General features: G+C 37.0%; 3 protein-coding genes across 3 annotated transcripts; 2 read left to right on the plus strand and 1 right to left on the minus strand.

The window, feature by feature from the left end:
• Window positions 1-6428: 6428 nt before the first annotated feature.
• On the minus strand, window positions 6429-7898 carry LOC105437455 (ileal sodium/bile acid cotransporter-like). The gene has a single exon (XM_011664054.1). It carries the CDS (start codon window positions 7896-7898, stop codon window positions 6429-6431), a length of 1470 nt encoding a protein of 489 aa, XP_011662356.1.
• Window positions 7899-13491: 5593 nt separating this feature from the next.
• LOC115921295 (T-lymphocyte activation antigen CD86-like) lies at window positions 13492-15507 on the plus strand. Its single transcript, XM_030978634.1, has 3 exons — window positions 13492-13627; window positions 14218-14586; window positions 15104-15507. The coding sequence occupies exons 1-3, from the start codon at window positions 13600-13602 to the stop codon at window positions 15505-15507; spliced, it is 801 nt and encodes a 266-aa protein (XP_030834494.1). The 5' UTR covers window positions 13492-13599.
• A 1207-nt stretch (window positions 15508-16714) lies between these two features.
• On the plus strand, window positions 16715-22831 carry LOC100887981. The gene is made up of 5 exons (XM_030977872.1): window positions 16715-16827; window positions 19225-19278; window positions 20149-20421; window positions 21681-21944; window positions 22513-22831. Exons 1-4 carry the CDS (start codon window positions 16785-16787, stop codon window positions 21941-21943), a joined length of 633 nt encoding a protein of 210 aa, XP_030833732.1. The 5' UTR covers window positions 16715-16784; the 3' UTR covers window position 21944; window positions 22513-22831.
• Window positions 22832-23936: the final 1105 nt, after the last annotated feature.

Here is a 23936-nt window from a genome sequence, read left to right on the forward strand (position 1 = left end):
TTTTAACCAGTACTTCGAAAAGAAGGCATGGTATATTTGTTTGATGTCCTGCATAAAAAAAAGTATTTAAAAAACCGAAAACAAAACAAAAATGACATTTTGTATTGAAATATTTAGGAAATTTCAATTTGTATAAAAAAAAAGAATTAACAAAAAAAAAAAAAAATTATTCAATTGAGATATGTAGAAGAAAAAAAAATCAACTCCCAAACAATACTCCCAAACAATACTTTTTCAAAGCAACTATAGAATAGTTCACGTGACGAGCTTTCAACCAATCAAAAACCAATAAATTGTTGATGCAGGATACTATACTTCATAGTTTTGGGTAACACGTTTACTGTTGCAACTAATGAAAGGTATGTCTTTGTACAAATGATAAGTAAAAAATAGTTCAAGTTTAGTTCTGTACTTAAGCTTATTTTTATTTGACACAGCCAGAGTCTGATAGAGGCCTACCTCAAAAATACATGAAATGTCGAATTAAAGCCTATCTGCACTAGTTTGGCCAGGGGGATTAGACCCCCCCCCCCGGATGGTCACTGGCAGCTGGTTATCTCATCAAATCGGCTCTCAATTAACATAAGAAAAGGGGAACCACGGGGGATCAACGGGTACCGCTTAGATATTGTTTGCTTTATAGAGGGCGCAAGTAGCTACACGTAGTGTCGTTCCGCTTTAAAGTCTGCGCATGCAGACTAGCCTGTATAGGAATTCGATTTCTCACCACCACATTGAAATTATTTGGCAATGATAAAAGAATAACAACAAACCGTTCAAATACATTGTTCAATTCAGATGGAAGAATCATGAGACAAAAGTGAGAAAACAAAATCAATCCAATATCCATTTTCTACTATATAAATGAATTTTAATATGTAACGTAATTTATATAACTTTTCATAATACAAACAAATGAGTGAGGTCCCGTGAATGTACTGTTGTTTTCTACAGAAATCAAACGGCAAATATATATTTGAGGTTAATAGGCCGCAGATAACAAGTAATATAACCTGTTTAATACATTGAAACTATAAACAGAGATTTGTATGTGTTGACACGCATTAAAAGCCCTAAGCTTTGACTACATGTACTTTTTACGACTCAGTTTGTAGGTTATGTTTTGATTCTAAATACGCCATTCTTCATCTTCCCAGTTGATCAATGTCAACTACCTTTCCGTTCACAAGATTATTAGTACGAGGTTATGCAAGGTCATGCACTTTTTTCCGAAATGTTAATTCAATGGTGTCATCCTGGTTCATTCCTAGATGCATTCACCGTAGGCCATGCATGGACGTGAATATTAGGGGTTGGGGTGGATACCCCCACATACTTTACACTCTAAGAAAAAAGGGTGCAAAAAAGGATGCAAAATAAGAGTTTGCACCCTTTACATAAAAATGAACCCTATTGAAGGAAAAGGGGTTCAAAAATGGGCGCAATATAAGATTTTGCACCCTTCCCACAAAAATGAACCCTATCGACCAAAAAAGGGTGCAAAATAAAAGTTTGCATATTGCATGCATATTCATGATTACTTTCCACGTGTTCACATAAAAATACATTTATCATGATTTGTTAAGCAAATTATGACAATGCACATTAATAATATTTTGTGATTTGTATTTACCTTTGGCAATCATTAACCAATAGATTATTTTGTCTGATCATGTTACAATTACATTCACGTTTTAGCTATAGATAAATTGATTATATGATTACTAACCAAGAAACATCATGCATGTTTAATATGTATTTGTGTACGAGCAAATTTTACCAGTATTCCTCGACGATGGGTGCAAGATTTCACCTTTTAAAGGGTGCAGGATTGAACCCCTAAAGGTGCTGTTATTGCATCGGTTTGCACCCTTAATGGAGCCGGATTGAACCATTAAGGGTATTAACATGTCTCCTAAAAGATGCAATCTGGCACCCTTTTAAAGATAATATGTCCCTTTTGCAGCCAACCTCAAATTCTGTAGAACTTTGCAGGAATTATGAATATGTCATATATGTCATATATGTCCTATCTGTGAAATTTAAACGTTAGCAGTGTCCTCATATTCAAATTATGCAAGGAAACCCGTTTACTTACTAGACTTCACTGTCAGACACTATTGAGTGACTGACTGGCCTTTTTCTTCTTTGGTAATAACATACATAAAATGAGCTGTAAAGGGTACACATTTGTCTACATCAATAACCCACTTCTTGTGATGGCCAAGAATTAAACTGATTGAATCTTTGCGCAGCATAAAACGTATAACTATTCGGTACAATATTGTCTGACAATCAAGACTATTACTTTTGGGCTCTATAGCCCTACTTTTTTTAGGGAAGTTCTAAATTAGTACTATCTTTCAAATGCAATTGGAATTTAACTTTTTCATTTTTTTGGCCTGCAATCGGGACATAGTACCATTAAAGGGTGCAGGATTGAACCCATAAAGGTGCTGCTAGTGTTGCATCGGTTTGCACCCCTGAAGGTGCAGGAATGAACCATAAAGGGTACTATTTCCCCTAAAAGGTTCAATCTGGCACCCTTTTAAAGGGTGCAGGATTGCACCTTTAAAAAGGGTGCATGATTTAACCCCTAAAGGTGCTGCTATTGTTTCATTGGTTTGCACCCCTAAAGGTGCATACTTGCACCATTTTTTCTTAGTGTGTAGAGGGAAGGGTGGCCTGTACAAATGTACTTCTCATTCTTCAAGGGAACAATTATTTTACAAATCAATCAGTTTCTGACAATTTGGACAAAATCAATTTAGGGATTCTTATAGTAATACAAATTTGTCTTTAATGTACTATTACATTGCAAAAAGAGAAACAAGTTTTATAGCGTCTTACAATGAGTCCTATTTTATTTAGTTTCTTCAAATCTCACACCAATTTACGTTAGCGGAGTGTTTTATAGTCTCACCCTGGTTTGTGCAATAAATCTCAGCGTCTGATTGCGATACCACCCCCCCCCTTATTCCTCGGCACGGGTACACCCCTACGGATCCTGCCATTCAATAGGTTCTATTGTATATGGTGTATAGCATGTGTAGGAGAGTGAAATACAAGGAATAAGCAAGGCCGGTGGGGTTATGGAGGGTAGGAGGGGAGGATTTTGCAAAACAAAATGAACAGGCACATGAATATCATAATTTGATGAGCATTTACATTATGCAATGCAAACAATTACAATATAATACAATATTGGTGTTTGTATATCGCAACTACAGTAATGTATCACAGCACTTTACAAACATTTTATCGAAATTTACACTGGTGATTATTACAAGTTTAGGCACTTTAATATACTCTCGTTGTCAAATGTTATCCTTATGTACTATCAATAAACATGTATATCTTTGTGACTGCCTTTCAAGAAGAAAAAGTGTTGCTTAACAGCCCCTTCCCTTTTGTGGCCCTTTCCCCTCCTCAAATTCACTCATATTTTCCCTCTCCTCTAGACATTTTCTTGTGAGTTCCTAGCTCGGGCAAAAATCCAGAAAAACTATTTGGGCTAGTGTTCTTAACAGCGGATTAATTTTAAGTCAGGTTTAATCCCTGACTGAGTCGTCGAGTAGTACCAAGTCAAAGGTCAAGCTCCTTATTGATATTGTATACATTGCGATGATTAGGCCTTTCACCAAATGAACTCCATATTCATTTATCATTTCAATAATTGCTAGAATAACTGCATTTACACTACACTTTTTATCACATGACGAATTATCAAAAGCTAAAAGTGCAACTTTGGAGTGTTTTCTATATAATTAAACGCCTGCCGAAATTTCACCCATTTTTGCAATGTCAATGCAAACTTCGCAAAAAAATACAGTGCCTAAGTTCCCGAAAATAAGTCGCTGCATGTGGACGCACAGTGAGTTGCCATTGCAAATAGCTAGCGGTATATGCTGTTAGCTCGAGGTAGCTAGCTGCTATGTTTCGCGGAATTCACACGAAAGTAAAGTTGTAAAATTCAACATTTAAAGTTTAATAGAAATAAAAGCATACCTTATATGAATGAGTAGTTACATGAACCATCTTTTATCCCAAACACAAAAACATTGCCAATTCAGGGCAATATTTTTGTAAAGAGAGAAAGAGAGATTTGAATGGAAAAGGCGGAATATTATAGCACGAAGCATTACTCTGTCGTGCACACTAGCAGGCTGTGTTAATCGCCGTTCGTTTAGGGGCCGACACATATCCTAAACGGAGCGTGCCCGACTTCTGTGCGAGCTCAAAAGGGCACTTTCGCCAGGAATAGGGCCGGTGTCTGCTCGATGACTGTGACTCTGCCGCGTTTTTAAGGGGTCGGCCGACGTTCGCAGGGCACTGAAACCTGCTTCCAATTCAGCGATTTTCCAATGCCGAATTTTGAGGTCGCAGAACCCGTACACAGATCACCTCTAGATCGCTCGGGCATCGGCAAACATTCGATCGACATTCGGGCTGCAATCCGACGATTTTATACCATTTTTTGCTTTACAAATTCGGACGGAAGTCGGCAGAGCTGCGCGGCCGTGGCATGCAGGGCACTTATATGTCGCTAATGTGTACTACTCATTAAAAAATAAAAAAATAAAAAAATCGGTACGAGCTAATTTTTTAATGGGTTTTTCAAGTAATGTACATGGTAGTCCCGAACACAATTTTTCCGAAATTTATTCTTGTTTTTAGAAGAGATTTTCTCCCCTTTTGGACAATTTATTTAGTTCCTAAATAACAAAAAATCACAGGATTTGCGTTGACACTTAGCCTTCCATTAAATAAGTGGAGTTGTTGTTATTATTATTTGTATATGTTTATTAGTAGGTATAGCACACCAAAAATAAGTACAACAAACACATGTTATTTGATGATTGCAAATGATCAAGCTTTATGAAAGCTTCAAAAAACGAAAAAACAGAATTGAAATCGGTCAATGCGTTGTAATTTTATACCATTTTTTTGATATCGCAAAATTACCGAAAAACCTGCCAGAAATGGTAAAATTGGCAAAAATGGCAAAATTCGACAAAGTTGTCAACTTAATTCATCACTTTGTTGGACACAAAAAATAAATTAAATTATCAGACACTAAATATCATCATTGTAGTAAAGAATACAAAAAAGAAAATTCATATATCTATTACCGTTTTGAAAACAGAAGCAAACAAAATAAGTCATTTTTGCCATTTTTGCGAATCTGCAGATATGAAAAAGTTGTGAAAATAACTAAGTCCGTCTAATTAATATGCGCATATGTAATCAAATCAAAACCGAACATGATGCATCAATGAAACCTATGTATATCAGACAGGTATGGAAATATATTTTTTTTGAAAAAAAAAAAAAAAGAATATTCATCAAATATGCAAATTAGGTCATTTCATCTAATTATATATATAGGAAAGTCAAACTGTTCATTTTGTTGGCATTTTTTAAAATATATTTATAGATCATATTTACAACTAGGCGTTGTGGCGTGCGCCTGTAATCCAGCTAAAAAGTGGAAGTTACAAACTGATTCAGCCGAGGACGCAGGTTCGAAACTGAGTCACGTCTTTCGGATGGTGACGTTTAAAGGTCGGTCCCAGACGTAAATAATCATATCTGATTGATACACGTCTGTAAAAACCCAATACACACACACACACACACACACACACACACCAAATATTAACATTAAATTCCCAATATTTTTGCAATGCCAATAAAATATGGCGATGGAAATTACTTGGATCACCGTCACAGCTATTTTCTCATATGTTTCACAAATTATTCAGAAAAACCGAACAAATGATAAGAATTTGCTGACTTTCAGCTACATTACAGTATAGTTTTGAGGATTTGAGGATTTATGACGATTTTTCGAGAAACCATTCAATTCAACAGGCCATAACATTTTACAAGGACTGAATTTCAAAAAAAAAACACAATTTATTTACCTTAGTACAGTTGTGGCTACCTTGAGTGTAAATAACAAATTGATTTAATGAGTGGAACATATGAGGATATTGCATTTTTGTAGAAAAGTTTTATACAATGAGATGCATTTTCACCACGCAGAATAACAGTCAATGGGCGATCAGATGGCCATGCCACACATGGCTGAAAAGACAATATTCTAATAATTCTGTAGTTAAAGGTATGCTTGAAAGATATGTGAAATAAAAATTAAAAAATATTGTTCAGTTTTTTTGTTAATAAATTTACGAAAATTGCTATTTCTACCAACTGACTGCTTTTGTGTATGTGTATGTGCACAGTGTGATCACCCTATTGTTGGTTGCGAACATTTTGAAAGGCAGTCGGCACCAATCGTTTGCTGTTGTTTTTCTTATACTGGTTCGGTACATCAATTCACAGTAAGCTTGGTTTAATTTAACCTGCTTTCTTCAAGAATAAGGACCAGAAAGCCCACAATGCGGTGCCGCATTAGTGTAACTTCAGATTCTACCATTGATATCACCGACATCGTGAGGAAAAGTTTTATTTCCTGCAGAGTCATTGTTGTTGTCTTCGGTCATGACTTCTTCTTGATCCAGCATGTTGATACTTGTGAGCTCAATTCCTTTTCCATTATGATCTTCAACCGAATCATCTTCAGCCTCGTGACGTTGGATGATATCTTGAGTGTCTTCGGCATCTTTCCGGCTAAAGAATCGATTGAAGACCATCCTGCTGATGATTATCAAGATGCCAATGAAAAGCATTGAAAAAAAGGCCAGACTTGGAACGGCTGTAGCGAGGTCTGCTTCAGGGGAGGGGTACACCACCCTCAAGACGAGTGAAGTGAACAACCCATTCTGGACGCCTGTCTCCATAGATACAGCAATCACCTTCGCGTTGGGAAGTTGCGAAAGTTTTGCAATGAGTCCACCAAGGATCCCTCCACAAAAAGGCAGCAGGAAAGCAGCAAGGTAGACGGTTGGGGGAGACAAAAAGATATACCATGAATAATACATCGTCATAGCAGCAGAAGCTAGCATTATGATTACCAGGACGGGCTTTAGGATCTTCAGTACCTTCTCTTTGACCTGTGGAAACTTGTACTTCAGGAGGATCCCAAGCAGGACAGGGGTCATAAGGATCGCTATCTGCATCGCGATTTGAGCATACGGCGTTTCGATGTTTGCTTCTGTCAGGAACCGTGTGTAGATGAATATGTTCAGAGGCATCATAGCTAGGGCCAGGGTTGTTGAACACGCTGTCATTGTAATGCTTAGGACGTAATCTGCATCGAGGAGAACAGTCAGATCATTGCTTGTCTTCCCACTTGGGCTACACCCTAATAGAAGCAACCCCAGCGCGTAACTGCCATCAAGTCCAACCAACTTAACGATACCAAGGGAAAGAGCGGGCATTACGACGAATTGACAGAAGAATCCGATAAAGATGGGTAGTGGATGCTTGAAGCAACCCGCTATGGCTTCAACGTCCATAGTTGCTCCCATCATGAACAACGCACTGATAATAGGGGCATAGAAAACATACTGAAGAATCACCTGGGAAATGGCATTACCGACCTTGATCTTCACCACAAGTGATGCTACCTGTTCACTGCTATCCGATCCCAACGCTGCCACCAGAACTCGAAGTTCCGAAATACCGATGTGTCTTCCCTTCACGGTCACTGCGAAGGTCATGGGAAAGATTGTTTCGGGGTTTATTTCAAATCGCGCGAATGTCTTGTTCACGACCTCAAACGTATATAAGTTTTCACTTTCAAAGTAGACCGAGATTACATCGTTTCCATCATACGAAACAACGGACACATTGACGGTCTCCTCCTGGCGTTCAAACATAATCACTTGAGTGACATCTCCAAATGTGATATTGATTGGCTGCTCACAAGACCCTTCGTGAAGCATGCACAAGAGCACTAAACTGATCATCCAGATGTATGTCGTACCCATATTGATGTTTGATGCAGATTTCTTTGCAGGGAAACTGTAGGAAAAAGTTAAACAATTGCCTGTTGCTTGAAAACAAATTAAATCAAATTTCTAAAGGAATTAATTTCTATATCGTGACATTGGTGATTCTACGATGCTTCATGCACAGGTCTCACATTAATATTATTATCATTAGTGTATCTATTATTCATTATCATTATTTAGTATTTGGTGTCGTCTGTATCTGGGAGGGGAAAAGCATTTATTTATTCACTTATCTTATACGAATAAGTGCAAAGGCAGTCTCCTCTACACGTGGCCTTCTCACCCTATCCGAGGGACGGAGTGCTTTCCACTTTTACCCAGCATGCGTCTACAAATCAAACGAGAGCACGCTAACACACAATGCAGGCTTTAATCATTCGCCTGGGCTGGATTCAAACCCACGACAGGCATATATATCTGTTGACCTCGGGTGTTAATCTGTTATGCTAATGCAACGACACCACAAATAAAAACAGTAGCAATAATAATAATAACACTTGTAATTGCAATAATAACAACAAACATGCAATATGATGTCTTGGTAACTTTACCTTCGTAGGTTCTACCGGTAAAGATCGCAAGCATGCAAACGCAGGAAACTGTAACGGCAGCTCTAACACAATATCACAATACCAATCGTCTAATATTTTTGAACTGTTTCGTGACGATATAGTATCTTCATCAGTATCAATACTCATCGAACTTAGGGCCCTGCAACCGTGCTATTACCCCGGTTTTAACATTGGATATACACTTCACCCCTATAGGCCCAAATGTGCTTATGCGCAAATATTGACTAGCAACAACCTGTAAAATAATGTACCCAATAATATTATAAAGTAAATACTTATACGGAATGTATTATTATCAGGTGTGAGTGCACGACAATAAAAAATAAAAAAAACGCTTGCTAGAAAATAAGAGGCTTCAGAGACCTGGTTCTTGAGAAAGATTATCAATACATCATGGACAGAAAAAATAACAAACGAAGAAGTGTTAAAGGGGGTGTAGCATCTTTTGGACAACTGCACATAAACGAATGGACTCGATTAACGGTCAGCGAGCGCTAGCGTTCGAGAAGCAGATCGAAGTTCTCCTCACGCTTCGGTTTCGCGTATGTTACACGCATGTGCGTATATAGGCCTAGAGCGGCCGCGTCGTCCGTTTGGCCCCGAGTCAGGCTACGGGAAAGACACGTAGTCTCGTCATGCTATAGCCCCTTTAAGAAAAGCATGAGTAAAACCATCACTCATCAGCACAATAAGAAAGAGGCAAACAAATATGTTGCCCACATATTCAGAAAAGATGATGTAGAAGAAGAAACAAATATATTAACATAGAATATTGAGCAATGGAGCAGGGGAAGGCAACACCTTATTTGCAAAGCGTGAACAAAATTAATGGGCACCAACAATTAGATGAGCAGTACTAGCTATTTAGGACAGCGGACAGTACACAGAAACGTTTTGCCTTGACCGCCGTTGTCCGTTATAGGCCTAGCACTTGATGATGAGGATGATCATTTATTACCCCATTACTCTACTTGAAAGTGTTTTAATAATCTTCACGGTCTTCTATTTGCGTATTTGTGAATTGTACTCACACATTCCCACTTATTATTGTACCACTTAGTGCTTCAGCAGTTGATGTCTCTTGATAATTGTTTCAACTCTTTAATGTTTCAGATTGAATTTCGGATAAGGGTTAGCATGCGCCATCTTGTGCTTGAAACCATGAATAGATATACCATTGAATTGCATACAAATATTGAAAATAACAAGCCATATACTTCTTATTATGAATATTAAAGCAAACTTTCATCATGAAAATTTGTTATAATCATGTTATGACTTTTCTTATCTTGGTAAGAAAGTATAGAGGAAACAGGAATGCATGAAATCATTGGAAAAGACAAAATGAAATGTTCAAGAGAAGTAAAACTGCTATTAAAGAGAAATAGAGAGAGAGAGAGAGAGAGAGAGCGGGCGTGAGAGAGGGGAGGAGAAGTACGAGAGAAAGAGAGAGAGAAAGAGAGAGGAAACGAGAGAAAATGAGAGAAAAACTTAAGTGAAGGTAAACGGACGTGATTTAGATACCGATAGATAGAACATGAACATATTAAGATTGATAAATGCAGTTTGATATAAATAATATCAGGAGTTAATACACATCATCAAAGGGATGTTATGTATTCACTCAGTTACGGTAACGCCTAGTCTAAGCATGTATGTAATCATTGGAAAAGACAAAATGAAATGTTCAGGAGAAGTAAAACTGCTATTAAAGAGAAATAGAGAGAGAGAAAGAGAGAGAGAGAGAGAGGGTGTGAGAGAGAGGGGAGGAGAAGTACGAGAGAAAGAGAGAGACAGAGAGAGGAAACGAGAGAAAATGAGAGGAAACTTAAGTGAAGGTAAATGGACGTGATTTAGATACCAATAGATAGAACACGAACATATTAAGATTGATAAATGCAGTTGGATACAAATAATATCAGAAGTTAATACACATCATCAAAGGGATGTTATGTATTCACTCAGTTGCGGTAACGCCTAGAAAAGAATGTCATAAAATCATAATTTCTAGTAAAATTGATATAAATTAAAAAAGAATCGAATACAGATGATGTTTTCAGTAGGGGGAGTTGGATATACCGTTATATTATTGTACATTTATTTTAATCAAACCTCCCCCGTCTCCTAGCGAAAGTAAATAAAAGTATTAAACGTTATTATGAGTATCTGGGTAAACGTAAATGTACTTAATTCATGACATTTTACGATACGCTGTAAAGGTTGATAATGACGTAGTATAGTTATTACGACCTGGGACAGTGGAATTGAACTTTATTCCCGACTCTTGATTATCGAGGATAATGACCCTATTGAAAAGCAATCAAAGGCATTTGTTTGCAGATTGCGAGGTCAGAAGTTGAACCGTCTCGGTTCGTGAATTCACAGCAAAAGCCTGCCACGAAACTCAGTCCCAGCCTCCGTTTCCCCCGCAATTTCCAGATTTGGGACTCTTGAAGCTAGTCAGCACACTGTAATGGTTATAATGATAATTACAATAACGATAGTAATAATGATGATGACGATTATAACAATAATAATAACAATTATAATGATTGTAATATACATTAATAATAATGATAATAATAATAAAATATCCTAATAAAGATGAAAATGATACTAGTGATGATAATAATGATAATAAAAATAATGACATTTACAATAATAATCATCATAATAACAACAACAGCAACAATATAAAGTGTACTTACATACTACCAAAACTACTATTACTAATAAAAGTTTTGGCTAAAAAAGCTCAATTTGATGATTCTATGTCTGAACTATTTTTGGGCAGTTATCTGCTGAAATTGAGCTTATTTTGTTTGAATTTAAACATTGTAACATCGCTGTGATTTGGCAGCATCTTCAAAAATAGGCATGAAATTATGTGACAATCAACAATCCGCAATCCTTATTCTAGGTCTCGTTTCACAAAGCCTTTTTGTAATTACAAATGACAAAAATCAGTGACAAATCTGCTGCTAACCAATCAGAAGCAAGGATTTAACTAGCTCATAACAAAAACTATCATTTATCATCATGACAAGTTTTGTGAAACGCCCCCTGAATTCTCCTTTCTCATTGCCAACTTTTAGAATATCTATCTAGTTCACGAAATTCAAAATAATAAACATGATATCTGAGTGATCTTCCCGTAAACGAAAGCAACCTTTCTCACGAGCAATAATGGCCCAAACTTTCTCAAGTTTTCTGCAAAATTAAGGGAGACAAGAGAGAAAGAGAAGTCGGACAGACAAGAAGAGGAGGTCACGAGAGAGAGAGAGAGATAAATTTAGAAGCAATTTTGTTCTCAACAACTTTTAAAATGATTCTTAATGATGGCGCTCTTCAATTTGAGCTAACGTGAAATTATGAGTCAGAAATGAATTGATAGTCGAAGTGATATGCAAATATTGACTTTGAAACTTCGAGATTATTAACTTGTAGTTAATAAAATCATACAAAATCTAAACAGGTGCTGTGTTCTTGTAATTTTCTTGTCGGACTGTGAAATGCAAGGTACGGGGTTCTAACTTCTGCCGTAGCACATTACATCTGTAATTTGTAATTACACAACAAATGTAATTTTCTTTATCATACTGTGCCCTCTCCTGCATTTCTCTTTCCTCATCTTCTTCTCAACCTCACATGAAGCTCTTCGTTTTGTATTATTTTCTATATCCCCGATCTCTCACTAGTCATGTATGGTACTCTCTCGTTCCGTTCTCGTCTCGGTTGGCATCCCTCTTTTTGGATATATTTGTAGTTCCTTTATGTAGTTACGAATGTGTTAATTTAATTACTCATTATTCCTAACGATCATTTGAGGGGTCCGCACTTGTACAAGCATTGCTTTTTAGTGGACCACTCTGTTTCCAATATGTTTTCTTTAATTGTTGTAAATGATTATAATTGATTTGTAACGTTTTGTTGGAAGCAGAAACAAATTGTTTTGAATTAATTTGAATCTACGTTTGCCGCACTCACAGTCAGTGCACTTAATGGTTAGTTGACAGGATGTGCTTCGTTTAATGCACTGAGCGCCACGGTTGCCGGATTAATGATATCAAAAATCCTTTGGAAGTGCTCGTATTATAATGGGATATATGTGCTGTACAAGTCCTGTATGTTATCTCCCCCTCCCCCCCCCCCCAAAAAAAAAAAAAAACGGTCAAGAAGTATATTCATATAATTATTCCAAGAGTACAGACACACACATTTGTTAAAGGCACGTAACAATGCACTGAATGAAATAATGACCCAGCTTGAAAAAAGTCCACACTAGTGGATACAGATTGATTACTAATTCTCCATGGCTAGTAAAAGCTTTAAGATAAAGTAGAGTAGTAGTTATGCGATGATAATTTCAAAGGGATTGTCTGGAAGCAACTGGGAAAGGTTGATTTTGTATGAGGTACATAAGTATCAAATACTGCAATTTTGTTGATAGATCATATGAAGAAAAATCGACTCAATCTTGCTGAAGATAACATGCACTGCACCCCGAAAAACGCATATGGGACTACATACAAATGTTTTGTCCAACCAATCCGATATTCCTCTTCATGATTGAAATAATTATGATGGGATATCAGTCGCCATCTTTTCTAGGACACTTTTCTATTATGAATTGCTTCAAAACTGACATCCACAAATTGAGAGCCCTCACGTCACATTTTGTCATATTCATCAAATATCAACCTTTTCTAGACATGCGGGCCATAAACGATACACTTGTACATGTTTTGGTTGATTACCTTTAGAATACACATGTATATGAAGTCTTACTGTTATCATGATCGTGGGTTATTTGTACATGTTAAGCCGTTGCGGCAGATGTTTATTTGCGATGAAAGTCCATATTGAACAATGATTTGAATGCGGCGTATTTTTTTGTATGAATTGTTGTTTCGTTTTGAACATTTTAGGGGGAAAAAACCTTTGCAGGTTAAGCAGTGCCATTTGTTTGATGGTCATGGGTCATGAGTTGTGGAGGGTGAGGTCGAACCGGGAAGTATCGTCACCGATTGATCCTGCACTATCTTAAGGATTAAAAACAACTTCAGCTTGGGAATATTGAACTGTGGCAAGGCAAAGAAGCAACTATGATTTTTGATATGACGTTTTCTAGAGGTAAGTTATGAATTCTGAAGCAATCAAAAGGCCCTGTGGGTGTTATTTGCGTGTAATGCTTGTACGGGGGTGAAGTGCACGCGGAAGGCTCAATATAATAAAGTAGTAGGACTATACTCTGCGTTACAAAGACGACACAGGTTGACTAATTTCCAATCGTCTTTTGAGAAAAGACTATCAGTTTATCACGTGCACGTATATTCAGCTGGATATCCTTGCTATGACATTGAAGCTGATTTGAAAATCCTCAACCCCCCCCCCCCGTTCCTTCACTCCAGCCCCCAAACGCCACCCCATTTGGACTTTACCCTATCAAATATAGTAATAAAAGGGAACATGAATATGACGCATGCTTGCTTTGCAAAACCTTACACAAATATTAGGTAAAAGAAAACCACATATGATACACAATTTACATAATATTCTGTAAAACCTGACTCAACAAACCTGCATGATATATGTTCCTTTTTACCCGGTATCGGGTAAAACCTTATCCGACTTTTCTTGCACATAAGTTCGTCGCTGGAAATGTCCTTTTCTTTTGTGGAATGTAACTTGGCAACTGCATGGGCATTTCTTTTTGCATGCAGCTTTTCCAGCCATCGTGCTGGTCACTCTTCTGTCCTTGACCATCTCTGGAACAAGCCTAGAGGTGTCCATTACCAGAGGGGGGACAGCTAGAATACCATGTCCATTTGGGGAGGGCACACCGGAAGCCACGCCACAAAACATCTTCTGGTACTACAGCGCTGAATCTGGTTCCCAAGAGATCTTGACTCTATTCGAGGGTAACGTAACAATAGACGTTGCCTACGCCGACAGTGCTGCGTTAGAAGAAGACAATTCCACCTTGAGCTTGAAAAAACTGACGGTCAAGGATGAAGGAACTTATCGTTGTGACGTGGGCACAGAAAGACAAACGCCAGTGTACCAAACCAATAACACACTGAAAGTATACGGTAAGTTAAAGTTTCACTTTCCGAAAGAATGCAGACGGAGATACTTCCAATATTTGGATCAGTTTTAACAACGAAGGAACATGGCAAAAATAAATAACATCGAATCGTAAGCTGCAGCATGCATTATACATGTAATACATTACCTGTTTGTCAAAGGTGTAATTTTAAAGTGCCCCAGAATAGGTTATCCGTTCAAACGCAAAAGATAAATAACAAGCCTAATTTCGTGATTACATCAGAAAAACACGTCTCCAGAAATGCTAAACAAAGCACTTATAATTGGCAACGGTTTGTATTGTGCTCTCCAGCAAATTGTAAGGACTAGTATCAATTTTCATAGAAGAGCATGATGTAATGAGAGCCAAAGTAACAGGCAATGAGACTAACATTAAAGTGTTCTTAATTCTCGTTTAAATTATCATAGACAACACTTAACTGGTAATTGGAACATTTCTTAAACCATTCTCTTCTCACCTTTCCTTTTTTCTCAATCAATCCCTTTTCATGTTTGAATCAGGCTTAGCCCCGAATACTTCTCCAGCAATACTACAGTGTTCTCAAAGACCACTGAACAGTTCAACCTGTATGCTCACTGGACATGGACCAACCAACCTCACCTGTGAATTACCCAACGTCTACCCGAAAACCAATTTCTCCTTGGGGTGGTATCACGAAGGGCGTGGTCCACTTGGAAGCCCCCTTTCGATTACGGAGGCCAGGGAAGACGGAACCTTTGACCTGAGAACCAACATTGAAGTGTCTGAGACTGGGACCTGGACATGCAAGGCATCGTATCTTTCTGTCGAGGGCAAGGAAGAGACCACGTCTTCCATATCGTTTTCCCTACAAGACAAACTAGGTAATAATTCCCACTTTGTTAGAAATTCTCAAGGATTCGCGTCTGGCACTCACCGGATTTAGAATCAGCACCCTAGTATTGACAAGAACCCATCAAAAACACCGTATGTCTAAAAAACAAGGTTCCTTGCTCTCTAGCCTGGACTATATAATACGGGTTCATATTAATATTATTCTCTTTGTGCAATTACTAGGTCATCTACTGTCTTCTGAAAATAAAATGTAGTGCAATGTTGCTGTTGTTGGAGGCGAAGCAGGATTTTGATGCAGCGATGTAAACGAGCATGATCAATCGAACATAACTATACATTTGGCCATACACTTAAAAAATTGGTAAAACTAAACCTGGTAAATATTGGTCGAATATTTGTTTAAAGGGATCGTTTAACAATGCTAAATCTGAGTTACACGGCTCTACGTGTTATCAGTGTCTATGGTATGGCGTAATATTGAAGCCCTATGAAAATTGCGCTTCAAAATGATCAAGAAGTGCCTCAAAAAAGTAAAAATCGTTGAGTGACCGGTTTTACCACACTCATTTTCCCCAGTAGACTGTAGTGTTTGAAAACCGTTTGGCAAACGGTTTTCAAAATTTGTAATTCCAATCATAAATATCTTGATAATCAGACAAACGATCGGCTTGTAAAAGTCACGGGGTTCCTGACTGACCAATTATCATTGCAGCATGAGCTTAATCCAGAATTGTGTTTCAGAATCTGAGACAAAGTTACCGGATCCCTTTAAAAAATGAAACATGCATATATTTTTGGGTAGAGTTTTTTTCAAATTTTACCAGAAAAACGGGTAGGATTCTACCTAACAAACGTGTTCTATGTTTACCTGAGCGAGGCAACGAGCCCTTTCATTTGACCATGTTTACCCAACTGTTTTGCGTACATTAAATCCTCTCGACCCAGCAGTAAATGGGTACCTGGAAATGATAGGGTACTCAAAATTGCACGACCCATTTTAAGAGCAGTATATTGTGGCTACTCCGAGATTTGTTATCGGAAAACTATATTATAATTTATGTAAGGAAAACGATGTGAATTTGTCATGACAAACTCAAATTGCGCGGAACAAATACTTGACATTGCAGATTCTCTATAACTTTACGCAAAAGCAGCTTGCTTTGCGCAAACATTAACCAATGACCTGTCCTACTTTTCATTTGCTATGGCATTTAACATCGTTTTTACAAAATAAAACCTAGATATTTTATTTAATTGTACTCATCCAATTTGCTTTGTTTTGCTATTACTCTAACAGATTTCTTGACTAACCTGGCGCTGATTATCGTCCCGATTGTCGTGGTGATAGCAGTAGTAGTTGGGGTTGTCATGTTTCTACTACTGCGGAGAAGACGGAATCACAGCGCTCAAGGTACGTCAACATTACGGATACCATATATGTGATGAATCTGTGCTGGTTCCAACATTGCATACAATCAAATGAAGTTTTCTAGCATCTAATGTAGTCATCACAATGTTATATTTTTCTAAACCCTAAGAAACAGCTCGTAATATGCAGTGGCAGAATACTTGTATGGTCATTTTGCTCTGATTTTATGCAAATGTATGAAAAATAGCAGTGATGTCCTATGTTAATGTCCAAAATAATGCTTTAGCTGTATTCCCTGTGCCTGAAAACCTGGGTATAGACACCATAATGAACTTTCAACACCTCTCCAATCCCAAGATATAGCCAAAATATGGCATATAGTACCTTACAGGGCATCTTGTAAACTCTAACTCATGTTGCCATGGTAATAATGGGAATGCACTATATAACATATTCTTGGCTGATATGATGTATTAGTCATATAGTTTTTCAATAATTTGGAAAGGGGACTTTAACTTGTCTTGAATGAGAATATTGTCTAATATGTTAATGAAATTACTCCAAAATCCTTCATTTTAGGCTATTCTGGGGTCGTTACTATGGCAACCGTTATAAATGGTATTATAATTTGCATTTCATTACTTTTCTTCATGGTGAGGTATTCTAAACTTTTATTCTGTGGGCCTTAAAACCTGGGTATAGACACCAAAATGAACTTTCAACAGCTCTCCAATGCCAAAATATAGCCAAAATATGGCATATAGTACCATACAGGGCAACTTGTTAACTCTAATTCATGTTGCCATGGTAACAATGGGAAGGTACTAAATAGCATATTCTTGGCTTATATGATGTATTAGTCATAAAGTTGTTTCATTAAATTAGAAAGGGTACTTTAACTTGTCTTGAAAGGGCATATTGTCTAATATGCTACTGAAAATATGCCAAAATCCTTGATTTTAGGCCATTCTGGGGTCGTTATTATAGCAACCGTTATAAATGGTAATGTAATTTGCATTTCATTACTTTTCTTTATGGTGAGGTATTCTAAACTTTTATTCTGTGGGCCTGAAAACCTGGGTATAGACACCAAAATGAACTTTCAACAGCTCCCCAATGCCAAAATATAGCCAAAATATGGCATATAGTACCATACAGGGCATCTTGTTAACTCTAATTCATGTTGCCATGGTAACAAGGGAAGGTACTAAATAGCATATTCTTGGCTAATATGATGTATTAGTCATATAGTTGTTTCATTAAATTGGATGGGGGACTTTAACTTGTCTTGAAAGGGCATATTGTCTAATATGTTACTGAAAATACGCCAAAATCCTTGATTTTAGGCCATTATGGGGTCGTTACTATGGCAACCGTTATAAATGGTAATGTAATTTGCATTTCATTACTTTCCTTTATGGTGAGGTATTCTAAAATGTACATTTTTACGCATTCAAAAGTGTTTTTATAATTTTTAAATGACTTTAACTGTTTCTTTGAATAATACCGGTTTTAGTCTAGTGTTGCCATGGAAACCGCTGATTATATGACTAAGCTGTACATTCGGAAATGCTATCATAACTTTTTACACGTATATATGCCCACCAAACAAAAAAAAAGTACAAAGGTTTTGCCACCTCTGGTGGTACCAATATCTGGTCTGGCCCATGGACTAATACAAGTAAAAGCGTATTTATCACTATGAATATAACGGACAAAGAAAGAGGACAAAATATACAGTTCCTCAGGTACATAAAGGAACATCCCTTTACTGCTCTTATGTAAAAATGAGTAAAACAGGTGAATATGCATGTGACACCTGTTCTACACATTTTTACATAATAGCAGTGAAGGGATGTTCCTTTGTCTACCTGATGAACTGTATATTTTGTCATCTTTCTTTGTCCGTCATATTCATAGTGTATGTTTTAATAGCTACTGTCTGAGAGAATCAGGCAGATTTATGAAGAAAGAAAAAAAGTCGAGAGATAAGGGTCGGTGGGTTTAATTTAGATTTTGGAGTTTTAGTATAGACATCATGCTCTCGAGAATATCTTCCATTATTTATCTCTTGTACATTATCGTAAGGAATATTGTACATCAAAGGGCAAGAATTCATCTCATTTGTGAGATTACCTACACCTATTCTTTCGGGTGAATTTCTTATACCTTCTCTACACAATGTCGTGTATTGCATTGGAAAAGAATGTATCAAATGTAAATTTAACCTGAATGAACATGAATATGTAACCTTGGAAAGATAATATAGAAATCCATAGATTCATAAATCAATCATCAATTATTCATAATTCAATCATCAATTACCACTTATCAATACGGTTTACAGTTAGTTACCTGCCGGAAATATTAACAGACTGATCTCCGTTTGTTGTATTTTGTCTAATTTTGTGATTTGATTTTTCTGATTCGTTAACACAGCAAATAAACAATACGGCCAACTGGGTAACGTAGAATCAGGAGACAAAAATCAAGGTAAAAATAAATTGTAGTTGTATGTTATCTATCATCTTGCAAATTGATTGGTTGATTTAGTTCAGTCATTAATTTGATACAATGCATAAATCAAATTCACATTGAATTCGTCTTTGTTTATGGAGGAAAAGTTGATTCTTTCGGACTAAATAATTTAAAATAATGTGTAATATAATAATGAAGAACTGAAGGAGATGGAATTATTAGTAACGGAGATGAATTGGATTGAATTGAAATTGTATTTATGGCAAACAATCCATATGGCAGCCCATGGACTATATTACATGGCTTTTCTTTAATTAACAGTTTCTTTTACTTAGTAACATCACAAACAACTTAATAGTCATACAATAATAGATGAGCAAAGAGTGAGTGAGAGAGAGAGAGAGATGGAGAAATAGAGAGAGAGTTTGCATAGATATGAGTTATCCCCGTAGACCGGCAGCCTACAAGATATTATAAAACAGAAAAGTTTATGAAAGGTCCGATATGCTGACAAAACTAATAAATACATATGAGAAGATAAAAGAAAATGTGGGGCGTCGGACTAGTGAAGTATTAAAGTGAACTATCTAAACGAAATTGGAAGGACCACAAAAATGGCAGTGTTGGTCTCAAAGGCTGTAGCAATACGCGTTGCTATTTATTGTCAGCCTACAAGACATTGTACAAAATAAAAAGGGTTATGAAAGGTCCGATATACTGACAAAACGAAAAAAAAATACATATGAGAAGATAAAAGAAAACGTGGGATGTCAGACTAGTGAACCATGTTCAGAGTGTTTGGAAGGACCACAAAACTAGTAGTGTCGATATTGTAGGCTGTAGCCATACGAGTTGCTATTCCTTGTTTGTTAACCTACTCACCAGGTGGCATCGAGGATGAAACATTGGCCAACCTTGCAGGGGCTCTGGTCGACGAAAGCGACCTTTCCACGCTTGGTCGAAATCTTGGCATCCGGCAGTTCAAGCTGAATCAGGTCTCCAAGGAAAACGAGCGGGCCACCAATATCTTTGGTACCAACTCCATCCTGTTCGTGTGGAAGGAGAAGACTCCTGCAGCGAAACAGATCCCCATGATGGTGAAGGCTTTGGAGGAGTCCGGTTTCGAGAACTTGATCACTGAACACTTCCCTAATGAAGGTACATAAAATCATGAGCGAATTTAGTACATATTGGAAAGCTGCTGTTAATTATTGCCTAGTTTGTTAATAATAATATTCATAGTATTCTGCTTTTGCTTCATACAAATGTCTCCAGGCGCTTTTAATACAAATTCATTATTTACCCCGGTCATTCGATTAAATACTAAATCTCCACTCCCTCTCCACTGCAATCTCCACTCCCAGAACCTCAATTTTTGTAAAGCCTTTATTTATTAATATTTCATACTTAGATTGACCAATGTAAGCATGACATGTATTATGGTTGAACACAGCTCCCACATGTTTAGGTTTTTGTAGTAAGGAGGAACAAGATTAATCCAAGTAATCATTATTAAGAGACCTGATTTCACCATTTACTGGCATCGGTCTCTCAAGAGACGTACAAATCATGGTCACAAATCTACAAAATTTACATTTTTTCGATAGTTCATTATTGAAGGAAAAAATATTATCTAAAGATCATATTGGTGAGAGCAACTAGAGGCATGAATGACCTGCCATAGTTAAGTCCAACTTAAAGTCGATCTTAGTCTTTGTAAAACATCCCCAATAAATCAATGAATGTTTTGATTCAAATAATAGGCATTCCAAGAATCCAACTATACTACTACAGTGACTCCAAGCCGTCCATTCCTTACCCATTCGATGTAAAGCAATGTTTCGTTTGGTCTGTTGTTGGTCTGGGTCCCGTTTCATTAAACTTGTTATCAATAACAATTTATAATCTACTGAAAAAAGCTGTTGTTATAAGATACTGCAAATTGTTCCAGGTGACTAGCTAAGAGCAAATTCGCCATAGAAATGTATCATTTGTTCTTGATAACAAGTTTTATTAAATGGACTTCTGTTTAGGGTCTTGAGGACGTGACCTTACATACTTGTATACATTATACAGGTATGTTTCATATTACTGGGAAGAGACCTGGTCCATGGACCATGAGAGTGTTTCACAAAGACTAAGATCGACTTTAAGTTGGACTTAACTATGGCAGGCTGTCCATGCCACTGGTTGATCTCACTTTTGGTCTCTCACTTATAATCTCTAGCTAATATTTTCCCCTGAAAAAATGAACTATCAAGAAATGTAAATTATGCAGATTTGTGACCACGATTTAAACGTCCCCTGAAAAAACGATGCCAGGAATGGTTAGAGGAACTAGTGGCATGAACGGCGTGCCATAGCTAAGTCCAACTTAAAGTCAATCGTCATCAACTATTCTTCCCTTCATCTTTCAGCTGGAGTCCCGGATGAGAAGATCGCAGCGCTTGCTGAGAATCTGAAGGATGAAGATGCCATCGAGCAGCTTGGCATCAACTTCGGCTTCAGGCAGTTCAAGGTCAATCAATACCTCAAGAGCAACAGAGACCATGGCGATCATTCAGGAACCCTGGCCATGCTCCAGGCTTGGAGGAAGAAGACCCCTCGGACGAGGCAGACACCGAACCTGGTGGAAGCCCTCAAGAATGCCGGCATTGATGGGTCGTTCAACAACAATTAAGGTAGTACCTGAACCCTGTTTCAGAAACGTCATACAATTTGTTATCAATAACAAGAACAAGATGTGATTATTGTTATCAGCTACCAACATTTTCTTTCTCGATGTAATGGCTATGAGTAGATTTGTCATAAATCTGTCATAACACGTTTAATGAAACCGGGCCCAAGGGCGGATTCAGAATGTTGAAGAAAAGGGGACACACAATATGCATGTTTAATGAAAGCCCCCTCCAAACAAAAATATATAGAAGATGAAGAAGAAAAGGAGGCGATGAAGAAGATGAAGAAAATGAGGCCATTCCTACAGAAAGAGGCACACCCTTGATATTGTGTTACATAAACTGTGTCATTTCATATTTACATGTGTACATATCATAGTCAGTTTCATTCTGGGGGAAACCACTATGGAATACCAAAGTCAAGGTCCATTAAGGATGCTCAATCAAAGTAAATCTTTTCCAACAAAACTTAAAGATATTTAAATGATCAGATGCATTATGATTAGATTTAAATACCTAGGCTCATTTATAGGAAAAATGCTGCAATTGCATATAATCTTATTCTTTCCAGATAACTGAAGTTCTGAACTCAAGGTGACATCACCTGTTGGAACCCTGATATCTCTGCCTCAACATGAAGAAAAGTACATTTTGAGGCTTATGGACATTATTTAGGTGAAATACTGCCATCATCGTCATATCCCGAACTTTTACTCCACATTCATGTTATGTCTAGGAAAGGAAGTCGATTCTTGTGGAGACGATGCAGACTGTGAATTTACAACACGACGGCGATTAAGAGCGAATAATGATGAATGAAGGCAGATAAACGTTTATTTTTATTCAGTTATTATTTTTAGAAAGCCCCTTGTTACTGTTTCTGCTTTTCGAAGCTGTAGGACAAATGAGCATTGAGACATTGAACAAGACTAAAACATTGGAGAGTGCAAAATGCGGAATGAGAATGCATTCTCCTATAGAGTTTTATTTTTGAAAACCAAGGACAATAATCTTCGCAGTCTATGCACTGCTTTTACATCACCTAGATATTTTTTTTGGCAATGATGGCCTGTACTTGGTATAACATGAAAAGGCATTATTCAGTGTGCTAGATATGATAATAACACATTAACATTACAATTTCATTTGATCCTCAAACCTGTAGATGTGAGAAGGCCTGATTAAATAGGATTTTTGATAACATTATCTAACCAAATCTGTGTAAATCTGAAAGTACAACAGATTATTCATGCTGCACGTTTATATTCGAAAATCGAAATCCCATAGAGTCGAATTCCCCTACAATCATAATTGCAAAAAAGTGTACATTTATATATTCGCGCTGTATGTTCTGTTACCCAGCCATCAAGGAATTTTGCAATTTATGACACAAATTTGCGTTTTTATACTGTTTCCAAATAGGCCTATATCTTTGCAGTAAAGTTAGTTAGACACTAACATGAATTTCGTTCCTTAGTTGAAGGTAGATTTGATGCATCAACCATGGTATATTTTGTGTTGCTTCCGGGAAAACGTAGACGTCAGATATAGCCAACTTTGTTATATTACTCGGAAACATTTCGCAATTGCGAGTTCTAACCACCGTGTGACAATTTCGTAATGAATTGATGTAAATATTATTTACGCATACATGTATTCAGTTGGGCAGTAAATTCTTTTCTCATAAAAATAAATTTTTGTCATTGAACTACATTATATTACAGGATGGAAGTGAGAGATATGTTGTAGTAAAATTAATTAGACACTTAAACTGAATTTTGTTCCTTAGTTGTAGTTAGATTTGATTGCATCAACCATGTTTTGCTTCCGGAAAACCTAGACTTCAGATTTAGCCAAGCATTGTAATATTGCTCGAGAATATTTCGTAAATACGAGTTCTAACCAACGTGTGACAATTTCGTAATGAATTAATGTAAATATAATTTACGCATACATGTATTCAGTTGGGCAGTAAATTCTTTTCTCATAAAAATA

Source organism: Strongylocentrotus purpuratus, unplaced genomic scaffold (genome assembly GCF_000002235.5).
Source record: "Strongylocentrotus purpuratus isolate Spur 01 unplaced genomic scaffold, Spur_5.0 spur5_scaffold_1, whole genome shotgun sequence".
Lineage (NCBI taxonomy): Eukaryota > Metazoa > Echinodermata > Echinoidea > Camarodonta > Strongylocentrotidae > Strongylocentrotus > Strongylocentrotus purpuratus.